The 12967-nt window shown below is 38.4% G+C and overlaps 1 protein-coding gene and 1 non-coding gene across 3 annotated transcripts in view; one reads left to right on the top strand and one right to left on the bottom strand.

Annotated features, from left to right (window-relative positions):
- IQUB (IQ motif and ubiquitin domain containing) overlaps positions 1–12967 on the bottom strand; it is a 71495-nt gene that overhangs the window by 34545 nt on the left and 23983 nt on the right. For both annotated transcript variants that reach the window (XM_070466344.1, XM_070466346.1), the window contains exon 7: positions 10397–10607. In XM_070466344.1, coding sequence (XP_070322445.1) covers positions 10397–10607 — 211 coding nt within the window. The remainder of the gene's footprint in view (positions 1–10396; positions 10608–12967) is intronic.
- LOC139036626 (U7 small nuclear RNA) lies at positions 11999–12061 on the top strand. The gene has a single exon (XR_011489450.1). It is a non-coding gene; the product is annotated as a U7 small nuclear RNA (small nuclear RNA).

The following is a 12967-nucleotide window of genomic DNA, read 5'->3' as shown; positions in this document are numbered from 1 at the left end:
GGGTGAGATGGTTGGATAACATCATCAACACGATGGATATGAGTTTGAGCAAACTCCAGGAGACAGTGAAGGACAGGGAAGTCTGGTGTGCTGTAGTCCAAAGGGTTGCAAAGAGTCAGACATGACTCTGAACAAGAAGAAATAAATTCTAGGAGAAGGAATGGAAGAAAACATAAACTCCCCAAATCAGAAATGACAAAGACTGCATTTTTTTGACACAGTGCAATTCAACTACAATTAATAACAAAGTTTAAAAAAGAAATATATTCCTATCTACTTAGAAATGTAAGAAATTCTATCAAAAATAATACCTAATCCAAAAAGGTATGATTATCAACCATTATGGAAATAAAGGGGTTTCTCTGGTGGCTTAGTAGAGAATCTGCCTACAAAACAGGAGACCCAGGTTGGATCCTTGGGTTAGGAAGATTCCCTGGAGAAGGGATGGCTACCCACTTCAGTATTCTTGCCTGCAGAAATCTGAGGCGATAATTAAAAAAAAAAAAAAAAAAAGCACTATGTATCACAATGCATGGGATGAAACAAAAATTGCAGTAAGGTCAATTTGGGGGGATTTTATATAATTAAGCCTCAAATTTAAATCGGGCTTCCCCAGTGGTTCAGATGATAAAGAATCCACCTGCAATGTGGAAGATCCCCTGGAGGAGGGCATGGCAGCCCACTCCAGGTATTCTTGCCTGGAAAATCCCATGGACAGAAGTACCTGGTGGGCTACAGTCTATGGGGTTTCAAAGAGCTGGATATGACTGAGCAACGAAGCACAGCACAGTACATATTTAAATCAGGCACCTGAACATTGTGTACTGGGGCAGGGAGGATGGTGAGAGAGTCAATTCCTAGGCAGGCTGATAAGAAGTCTGGAGGTCCCCAAGGAGAGAGGGGTCTGGGGTTCTCAAGGAGATAGGGGGTATGGAATTTTCAAGCAGAAGGAAAGGACTAAGTTTTTTTTTTTCTCTACATTTCTTAGTCTTAGTCACAGAAAACTTTTTTCCTTAATCCCTGAACTGATGATGACACAACAAACAACTCAGTTTAAACTCTGTACTAAGGATTATATAACAATGTATCCTGCTTGAAGACAGTTTCTCCTTCCTGAAAACCTTCTGGCTAATCCTGTTATCTTAAAATGTAAATTATGGGAGTGGGTCTAGTAAGATCTTTATAACCTCCAGACATTCTTTTGATTTATTGTAATAACTAACTTAAAAAGTATATAACCCCCACGCTAACACTAGCGAGGGGGGCAGTCTCCATCCCTCTTCTGATGTCTATGTCAGAAGCTTTCCCTGTCCCCTTTTTATACTTTAATAAAACTCTGCTATACAAAAGCTCTTGAGTGATCAAGCCTGGTCCCTGGCCCCGTTTTTGTCAGTTAATCACAAGCCTTCTCTGGAAGGTCATGTCTTCTGGGCATGCCTCACATTCTCCATGATTATTCAGAGATAACAGGGTGGCTTTGATCCCCTGGGACATACATTCAGATAGGGAACTTAAAATCATTTAAGCCATGTTTGTTCTCTGTTCAAAACAAAAGTAGAAATGGTGACCTACTGTTCTTTATTCCAAAAAAATATTCCACGAAGTCACTCTAGTTTTTGACATTTATGAGTCCTTTACAACGGGAACTTATTAGTTGCTTTACTAGTGGAAAGCCATATTTACTTAATTAGCATGCAATTCTTTCCATTTACATAGAGATGATTCATTACTTTATTGTCAGAATGATGAAGCTTCAGAATTGCATGAACTGCACTCTGGCCATGGATTCAAACCTATTTTTTCTCTGAACTTCAAAACCTAGTTCCCTGACCCGGTATTATACTTGTCCAAATCCTATCACTTCCTCGCCAATTCAAAATACTCAACAGTAATTTTGGAACAATTACTATCTGAAAGGAACTATATAAGGTTTGATGGTACATACAAAAGTGAGAAAGGCATAATGCCTTCTCAAAGTGAACATGTCTCTTTGCCTGTCCCTAGTTGGACAGACCATAAAACCCTTCCACTGGGACAGAATTTTTGCTTTTATTTCAGTCATCTTTACCCAAAAGCTTATCATTTTTCATCATTATGTTTAAAGACTTGCTTTGGGTAAATATCCTTTGACATAAGTTTACTTCCTCTTACATTCTATTACATATAATTCAATCAAGTAAAATGTACTCTTCAGTTCTTATATTCCAAGCTTGATTTTTACTCACTTGTTGCATTGCAGGGTTATTTCAGAATACATTACATTTATATATAATTTAAATAATTAGAATTTACATTTTCCTTTCATTAAAATTTTAGGTTTACTTTTAACACTAGTCTCTGCATCGAAATGTAAGTATCTGAAGCCGTAAGTGTTGTTTCTGCCCTCTTCTGTAATAACCACTAACTTTCATGATATCCAGTTTACAGTTTTGTCAGATTATTTCTTCCTCCTCTCAAATTTCGACTTGAAATCATCCAGCTAAGGTCAAAGACTTGTCAGTCATGCTCTTTATAAGAATCTATTCTGTCCTTTACCAGGAATACATTATTCAGACACTGTACAGCTTGGTCTATTTGAAAAGAGGATTTGTGAATTTAAAAGCTAAATTGTATTCAGCAAAAGGGTTGAAAATTTAATAACTAAATGATGTTATGAAAGTCCAGAAAATCCATGATTGATGAGTATACCATTTAAGAGTAGTTTTACCAACCAAAAATTTTAAAATTTGACAATATATATATATACTAAAAGGCAGTATATGAATAAAGATGAAAATTGCTTGCTTGTGGAAATAATAACTGAAAATATTTACCTCATGGGATTATATGGATGTTCCCAGAAAGCAAATAAAAATTGAACGATATTAGTAAGCATATTTTACTTCCTAGTTTTACATTAGAAATTTTTGGTACTGGTAATAAATTTAAGCCACTAGAATATTATTTAAACTATTTTGCCAACCTCAAAAAGCAATATACTGGTCAGTTAGATTAACTAGGTGAATCTATACCTATATATATGTGTCTTCAAATACTTTTATATCCATATATATTCAGATTTTACATTTTGTTTAAATTATTAGTATGACTTTAAAAAAAGAAACAACCCAATGAGGCTAATTAGAACTATGAAATAATGGACCTTATTTCCAATAAAATTCTCTATTAGATGAACAACCTCCATGTAAAGGTTAAAACCTGGTGTCAGAAAAATACTATGACTCAACTACCAATAAGGAACAGAAAAACACAGGAACCAGGAACAGCTATAAAAAGCTGATTTTATAACTGATTTGACAGTTTCTAGAACTATACACAAAAGACAATGAGAAAGATGAGAGAGTCTTCCTACTCTCATAAAATATATGCTCCCTGGGAATGATAAGAAAAGCAAACAAAAAAAAAAATTGGAATCCTGCATTAGTTTGCTAGGGCTGTCATAACAAAGTACCACAGTCTGGGTGACTTAGAGAATAGAAATTTATTTTCTCAGGGCTCTGAGTGATAGGAGCTCAAGATCAAGACCAGTTTCTCCTGACGGTCTCTCTCCTGGGCTGGAAAAGCGGCACCTTCCTCCAGCCTCTTATCAAGGTTCTCTCTCTGTGCAAGTGTGTCCTTATGGCCTCTTCTTAAAGTCAGATTGGATCCGGGTCCCCTATGACCCCACTTTTTCTTCATTACTTCTTTAAAGAACCTATCTCCAAATACTGTCGCATTCTGAGGACTGAAGTTAGAGCTTCAACGTTTGAATTTTAGGGGAACACAATGCAGCCCATAACAGACATCAGCAACCTCCAGTATTCTTAAAGAAAAAGATATTAAAGCAACTGGTTCATTTGAAAGAAGACAATTATCTTCCCCGGTCTCAAGTTCAACTATAAAATGAAAGTGCAGTAATAAAATATAAAGTCCATACACATTCTAAAATTTCTGAGATAGAATAAACTTGGTATTTCCAAACAAGAAACAGCAGAACATACAATATTGTCCCCATCACTAGCAATTTCTATGCATTTGCTTTTAAAATTCTCACGACAGACTGGAACCCTAAATGGAAAGAACCTAGAAAGAGTTATACTGAATCCCAGGCTCAGATCTGTCAATGGATAGAGCCCAGGGAGTCACCAGAGGCTAGAAGTCAAGAGACCTTGAGATTAAGAGGTAATAATTAAAAGAGAGAACACCATTAGCACAAGTTAAACAAAACAAAGGGTCACTTCAGTTCAGTTCAGTTGCTCAGCTGTGTCCAACTCTTTGCAACCCCATGGACTGCAGCACACCAGGATTCCCTGTCCATCACCAACTCCCAGAGTTCACCCAAACCCATGTCCATTGAGTCGGTGATGCCATCCAACCACCTCCCTCTGTCGTCCCCTTCTCCTGTCCTCAATCTTTCCCAGCATCACAGTCTTTTCAAATGAGTCAGCTCTTCACATCAGGTGGCCAAATATTGGAGTTTCAGCTTCAGCATCAGTTCTTCCAATGAACAATCAGGACTGATCTCCTTTAGGATGGACTAGTTGGATCTCCTTACAGTCCAAGGGACTCTCAAGAGTCTTCTCCAACATTACAATTCAAAACCATCAATTCTTCGGCGCTCAGCTTTCTTTATAGTCCAACTCTCTTTATAGTCTCTCTCTTTATAGACCAACACCCATACATGACCACTGGAAAAACCATAGCCTTGACTAGACAGACCTTTGTTGACAAAGTAATGTCTCTGCTTCTTAATGTGCTGTTTAGGTTGCTCATAGCTTTTCTCCCAAGGAGTGAGTGTCTTTTAATTTCATGGCTGCAATCACCATCTGAAGTGATTTTGGAGCCCAAAAAAATAAACTCAGCCACTGTTTCCACTGTTTCCCCATCGATCTGCCATAAAGTGATGGGACCAGATGCCATGATCTTAGTTTTCTGAATGTTAAGCCAACTTTTTCAGTCTCCTCTTTCACTTTCATCAAGAGACTCTAGTTCTTCTTCACTTTCTGCCATAAGGGTGGTGTCATCTGCAAATCTGAGGTAACTGATATTTCTCCCAGCAATCTTGATTCCAGCTTGTGCTTCATCCAGCCCAGCATTTCTCATGATGTACTCTGCATAGAAGTTAAATAAGCAAGGTGACACCATACAGACTTGACATACTACTCTCCCTATTTGGAACCAGTCTGTTGTTCCGTGTCCAGTTCTAACTGTTGCTTCCTGACCTGCATACAGATTTCACAAGAGGCAGGTCAGATGATCTGCTGGTCCCATCTCTTGAAGAATTTTCCACAGTTTGTTGTGATCCACACAGTCAAAGGCTTTAGCATAATCAATAAAGCAGAAATAGATGTTTTTCTGGAACTCTCTTGCTTTTTCAATGATCCAGCAGATGTTAGCAATTTGATCTCTTGCTCCTCTGCCTTTTCTAAAACCAGCTTGAACATCTGGAAGTTCACGGTTCACGTATTGCTGAAGCGTGGCTTGGAGAATTTTGAGCATTACTTTACTAGCATGTGAGATGAGTACAATTGTGAGGTAGTTTGAGCATTCTTTGGCAAGGCCTTTCTTTAGAATTGAAATGAAAACTGACCTTTTCCAGTCCTGTGGCCACTGCTGAGTTTTCCAGATTTGCTGGCATATTGAGTGCAGCACTTTCACAGCATCATCTTTTAGGATTTGAAATAGCTCAACTGGAATTCTATCACCTCCACTAGCTTTGTTCATAGTGATGCTTCCTAAGGCCCACTTGACTTCACATTCCAGGATGTCTGGCTCTAGGTGAATGATTACACCATCATGATTATTTGGGTCATGAAGATCTTTTTGTATAGTTCTTCTGTGTATTCTTGCAACCTCTTCTTAATATCTTCTGCTTCTGTTAGGTCCATACCATTTCTGTCCTTTATTGAACCCATCTTTGCATGAAATGATCCCTTGGTATCTCTAATTTTCTTGAAGAGATCACTAGTCTTTCCCATTTTATCATGTTCCTCTATTTTTTTGCACTGATCACTGAAGAAGGCTTTCTTATCTCTCCTGGCTATTCTCTGGAACTCTGCATTCAAATGGGTATTTCTTTCCTTGTCTCCTTTGCCTTTCGCTTCTCTTCTTTTCACAGCTATTTGTAAGGTCTCCTCAGACAGCCATTTTGCTTTTTTGCCTTTCTTCTCCTTGGGGATGGTCTTGATACCTATCTCCTGTACAAAGTTACAAAGCTCCACCCATAGTTCTTCAGGCTGTCTGTCTATCAGATCCCTTAAATCTATTTCTCACTTCTACTGTATAATCATAAGGGATTTTATTTAGGTCATACCTGAATGGTCTAGTGGTTTTCCCCACTTTCTTCAATTTAAGTCTGAATTTGGCAATAAGGAGTTCATGATCTGAGCCACAGTCAGCTCCGGTCTTGTTTTTGCTGACTGTATAGAGCTTCTCCATCTTTGGCTGCAAAAAATATAATCAATCTGATTTCGGCATTGGCCATCTGGTGATGTCCATGTGTAGAGTCTTCTCTTGTGTTGTTGGAAGAGGGTGTTTGCTATGACCAGTGCATTCTCTTGGCAAAACTCTATTAGCCTTTGCCCTGCTTCATTCTGTACTCCAAGGACAAATTTGCCTGTTACTCCAGGTGTTTCTTGACTTCCTACTTTTGCATTCCAGTCCCCTGTAATGAAAAGGACATCTTTTTTGGGTGTTAGTTCTATAAGGTCTTGCAAGTCTTCTTGGAATCCTTCAACTTCAGCCTCTTCAGCATTACTGGTTTGGGCATAGACTTGGATTACCCTTATACTGAATGGTTTGCCTTGGAAATGAACAGTGATCATTCTGTCATTTTTGAGATTGCATCCAAGTACTGCATTTCGGACTCTTTTGTTGACTATGATGGCTACTCCATTTCTTCTAAGGGATTCCTGCCCACAGTAGTAGATATAATGGTCATCTGAGTTAAATTCACCCATTCCAGTCCATCTTAGTTCAATGATTCCTAGAATATTGATGTTCACTCTTCCATCTCCTGTTTGACCACTTCCAATTTGTCTTGATTCATGGACCTAACATTCCAGGTTCCTATGCAATACTGCTCTTTATAGCTTTGGACCTTGCTTCTATCACCAAAGGGTAGAAGAGTCAATTCAACAAACATTGCCTAGACCTAATAAGCAAGGTCCTATCTGATGCCCTAAAGTACGGACATGGACAGTTAAGAGAACAGTAGGTACAGAGAATCACAGGGGAAGGAAAAGAACTCTGAGCACAAGCCATGCTGTTAATTTCCTCAGGATGATGTCTACAAGTCTGAGATAACAGTGACAGTTCAGATAACAAAAGAAGTCACCCTCAACATACTGCTGCTGCTGCTGCTGCTAAGTCACTTCAGTCGTGGCTGACTCTGTGTGACACCATAGTCGGCAGCCCACCAGGCCCTGCCGTCCCTGGGATTCTCCAGGCAAGAACACTGGAGTGGGTTGCCACTTCCTTCTCCAGTGCATGAAAGTGAAAAGTGAAAGTGAAGCCACTCAGTCGTGTCTGACTCTTCGCGACCCCATGGACTGCAGCCTACCAGGCTCCTCCGTCCATGGGATTTTCCAGGCAAGAGTACTGGAGTGGGGTGTCATCGCCTTCTCCACAACATACTGCTATATATTAAAAAAAAAAAAGACATAAAAATCAAATGTTGCCTGGAGATATTCTTGTCTTTGATATAGCATATTATCTTACATAGTTAAAATCATTCTCCTAAACTGACTTATTTTGCTTTTATTACTGAACAACAGGTTATCTAGAGAAAAAGTTAAGATTTGTTATCAGTTTTACAAAACTGTGCAATTATTACTATGAACCACAAGAGGGCAACAGTTTCAAAGACCGGAGTAAAGAATATAGAATGAAAATTATTATTATAAAGTACTTAGCTTGTGAACCAGAATTTTAATTCCCCCCAAAAAGCAGAACTTTAACAATACGATTCTTGGAGTTCTTATGCAGAATTTTAGGCCTAGAAGAAAACTAAAAGGATATCTCTTTTTGTGTAAGAAATTTCATTTTCATTTTCTTCCATATAAATCATCTAAGTCGTATCCAACTCTTGCAACCCCATCGACTACAGCCCTCCAGGCTCCTCTATCCATGGGATTCTCCAGGCAAGAATACTGGAGTGGGTTGCCATCTTAGCCATATAAAATATCTCTCTTCTTCTTTAATTTAGAAAATTTATATAAAATTATTTACTGTATAACAGTAACTTACACATGCATATATCTTTGTATTTTTAAGTACTCTCCATGAATGTAATATTTTGTATTACATTATAAATCCCTCTAACGTAGATATGCCAGAAATTATTAAGTCCTTTTATAGATAAAGAATCTAAGGCTTAGTAGAAAGGAGTAACTTGTCCAAGTAAATACCATTAATAAGTAGAAAAGGTAGAATCTCATTAAGCACATTTTCCACTAGTTTACACAGTTGCCTGTTAACAAAACAAGATAACAATGATACTTTTGGTCTATTCATATAAATTTAGAATATTATTTAAATAGAGCTCTGCTATAACACAAATTTACTTTTATACTTATCAATAAGACCTTTCACAGACAACTTGCAAGCAGTGCTCACTATTTAACTATTAACACTAAGAAACAAACTTAGCTTTCATCTGAGAGAAGATGGGAATAGAAGGGACATTTAAAATAAAACAGTATTTGCAGAGATCAATGACTAGGAGAAAGGGAAATCAGACACAGAAACCATCAGCAAGCTTAAATGTTACTTCCAAATACTGTCACATTCCCAAAGCCACTCAATTTTGCATGTTATAAAAGAAAGAGACAGATGTATTAACACTATTGCTTTGTTAAACCTGGTGTTTAATTGTTTTGTCTTCAGGAAATAGCACAGTATCATAGAGCTACTTAAGTAGACTCAATATCTGACACCTAAAATTGTATTCGATTAGAAAGGAAAGGACAACATGAGTAACAGGACACATAATAACATCCACAAACACACAGTATATAAAGAAAAAAAGTGACAGTAAGAAAATCTGCTTGAAGTTAGTATTATGAGTAATTACAGAGATGTCAAAGACGATTATTTCTTTGGATAAAAAGGTTGTGTCCAACTAAAAATAAAAAACTGTGGCTATTTTTAATTTTTTTAATTCTTAACTGTTATCCCAAGAGCGCAACTTTACTTGCCCATATCTAAGGTAATAAATAACTCTTCTGGTTACTTCCACTTTAGAGGTACTCCTGGGAAAGCAGAAGCTAGAGACAGTTGAATTGCTACATCCTTGGGTTCCCCCTCATTCATTCATTTAATCATTCTACCGATATTTGTTGAGGTAAGTACAAAAAAAGAGATCATCCAAAAAATAAATGAGTCATTTGCTTATGGAGCTGACAATCCAGTGGTAAAAATTAACATTACAAAATATAGTTACAAACTGTGGTATTACAAAGCAAAATTTGGGGTGCAGTGAGAACCATGATATGATAATTTGGATATCCAAGCTGTATTGTCTGTCACAGAAGCCTTTGAGTAGGTGACATTTAAGATGAGATTAGAAGCTGGGCACTGAGAAAAGGCTTCAAGAAAAATAGTGTATCCTGCCCAAAGTAGGGAGTGATTAGCTTGTACAAATAACAGGCTTTTTAACTGTGTCAGTGACTAGCACACATCCTGTGGAAGAAATAAGCCATAAAAACCCAGCGTGCAGAGAATACATATGTGTGTGTGTATGTGTGTGCTGAGTTGCTTCAGTTGTGTCCGACTCTCTGCGACCTTATGGACTGTTACCCCGCCGGGTTCCTCGGTCCATGGGATTCTCCAGGCAAGGATACTGGAGTGGGTTGTCATGCCCTCCTCCAAGACTTCTTCACATCCCAGGAATCAAACCCGTGTCTCTTACGCCTCCTTCATTGCAGCTAGTTTCTTTACTGTTAGTGCCACCTAGGAAGCCCTATGTATGTGTATACTCACATATATATTAATATTTATAATCATTGTAGAGGGGAATAAAAAAGGTATCTCCTCTAAAGAGGAGAATCAGAGACAGGATGCTGGACTGAGGGGTTCAAGACAGTCCAACTCTGAGTTCACAGATTTCTAAGACCATTAGGAGAATCAGACTGGACAATACTTTCTGTTTTTATCTCTCAGGGATAAGGATCAAATGAGATAATACACTAATGCTGAATAGTTTATTTATCTATTGTTAATATAAAACCATTTTCAATTTTACTCCGGCCTTAATTCCTGTCCCAAATCTAAGACACTATTCATATTTTAAAATTTTCTAGTCCAGGTTCCCCAGACAACTTCTTAAAATAACAAGGTCTTCCTTTTGTCTTTAGTAAACCCGTTTTTCCTACTAATGAAAAATTAATATTTTATGCAAAGCCTATTTCAAACTTACGTTCTAGTGCATTATAAAGAAGTTCGAACTCTTCCTTTGTTTGAGGATTATGCCTCCGGTAATAATCCAGTTTCATCCACTCTTCTTTTTCTCTTATCTTCCTGTGTTCTTCCTCTGCTTCCCATTGCAACCGGAACATTTTCTGTCTTCTTAAATCCTCTACCACAACTTTAGCATGCCATCGTCTGCAGTAAGTCTGTATCACAATTATCTATAGTTAAATAAAATAAAATATGGTCAACCTTATGCGACAAGGAAAAGAAACAATGATTATTTCTATTGTAATTCAACAGCTACTAAAAAATACTGAGTGTCCAGCTTTAGCTCTATGCCATAAATTCTCACAAACATTCTAACAGAAATACAACAGCTATCTGACTTTGAAATCTGGTAGCAGGTATACGTTCATAGGAGACAGTTAGTATGATGTTAAGAGCACAGATTCTGGAATAAAAATTAGTTTAAATCTTCCCTCTTCCTACTACTCACTAGTTAGTTAATTTTTGGTAAGTTAGCTGCCATCTCTGTGATTTAGTACCCTCATCTACAAGAGTGATAATAACAGTATTATGCATATAAGTGCTTAGCTCAAGACAGGTACACCACAGGTCCTCTATAAATACTACTATTGCTATGAATATTAATTTATCTCCAGTTTTTCTTGTCATTAGCTTAGGCTCATATCTTTTAAAAATGGCGCAATCCTAAAGGAAATCAATCCTGAATCTTCATTGGAAGGACTGATGCTGAAGCTGACGCTCCAATACTTTGTCCACCTGATGCAAAGAAGTGACTTGTTGGAAAAGACCCTGATGCTGGGAAAGATTGAAGGCAGGAGGAAAAAGGGATGACAGAGGACAAGATCATTGGATGGCATCACCAACTCAATGGACATGAGTTTGAGCAAGATCTGGGAGATGGTGGAGGACAGGAAGGCCTGGTGTGCTGCAGTCCATGGTGTCACAAAGAGTCAGACATGACTGAGTAACTGAACAACCACCACATAGCAGGGCTTCCCAGGCAGCGCTAGTGGTAAAGAAACCACCTGTCAATACAGGAGACATGAGAGACACGCGTTCGATCCCTGGGTCAGGATGATCCCCTGGGGAGGGCAGGACAACTCACTCCAGTATTCTTGCCTGGAGAATCCCACGGACAGAGGAGCCTGGCGAGCTACAGTCCATGCGGTTGCAAAGAGTCAGACACGACTGAAGTGACTTAGCACACAGCCACACAGCACATAAGTTACACGTGGAAATCACCAAAGCAAACATGAATTTATTAAATTGTGAGAAAAATATATATATCTGGAGATACAGCATAGTACTAGAGTCTAAAAAAGCTTGTGACATAAGTAAGAGAGTTTTTGTTTTTTATTTATTAAACTCATTTTTAAAAAGTAAAATATAGAGAGGCTAGATCAAGATTGAGGGTAGAGAATAGGCTGACACATCCTTTCCCCTCATCCTAGTCCCTAATCACTACAGAAAAATTATAGAAGCAGAAATCAGTAAAGACACTGGAGGTATCTTCCAATAGAACAGAAACTGTGAAAAAATCCCTTTAAGAAAGGAGACAAGCAGAATAAATTGAAGAAGGAATTAGTGTTACGGCTCTTTAAGAATTTTTCTAGCAGGATTTCCAATCTGTACTGAAAAATCCCCCATGGAGAGAAAACACTGAAGGAATCCACAGCCTAATTATGTACCGGAGAGGTAAGCTAGACAACACAGAAGTGTCTCTAAGATGTTTCAATCCCAGAATTGGTGGATCCTGTGAGCAGAAGGGGCCTTAAAGCAACTAAAAAGATGACTGCTTAATAAATGCAAAAGAGACAGACTCCTCCAAAGCAACTCCGATAAAGATCACCAGAGGTATTTGCCTCTAAGTACCTAGTACCTAAGTATCTAAGGTAAGAGTGGGCTTCCCTGGTGGCTCAGATGGTAAAGAATCTACCTGCAATGCAGGAGACGTGAGTTTGATCCCTGAGCCTGGAAAATCACCAGGTGAAGGGAATGGCTATCCACTCCAGTATTCTTGCCTGGAGAATCCCATGGACAGAGGAGCCTGGTGGGCTACAGTCCATGGGGTTGTGAAGAGTTGAACACGACCAAGTGACTAGCACACACAAGAGTGCTTAGTGTCCCAGAAGGCTGGTGACACCCAGAATGAATACAAGCCTCCTCTCCAGAAAACTAGATGCCTTCCAGAATTAAGCCTTGCCCATCCCCTAAAGCCACTGGGGTTAGTTAGGCTACAGTAAAGAAATATGCTATAACACACAGGGCATCAGGAATTTCAAATACTCTGGAGTACACCTCTAAGAATAGACAAAGATTTGAGAGGAACCGACAAAATAAGAAGTAATTACATTTGTGTGCAAGAGAATCACTAAAACAAAGGTTCTCAAAGTATGGTGGCTAGAGTACCAGCAGCAGCAGCAACTGGAAAATTGGTAGAAATGAAAATTCTCAGGTCCCACCCCAGAGTTACTGAATTGGAAACTCTGGGATAGGCATGGATTCTGTATATTCACACATTTTCCAGATGCTCTGATGCCTGCCAAAGGTT

Source organism: Odocoileus virginianus, chromosome 1 (genome assembly GCF_023699985.2).
Source record: "Odocoileus virginianus isolate 20LAN1187 ecotype Illinois chromosome 1, Ovbor_1.2, whole genome shotgun sequence".
Taxonomy (NCBI): Eukaryota; Metazoa; Chordata; class Mammalia; order Artiodactyla; family Cervidae; genus Odocoileus; species Odocoileus virginianus.
This window is presented reverse-complemented; position numbering and strand designations above follow the sequence as displayed.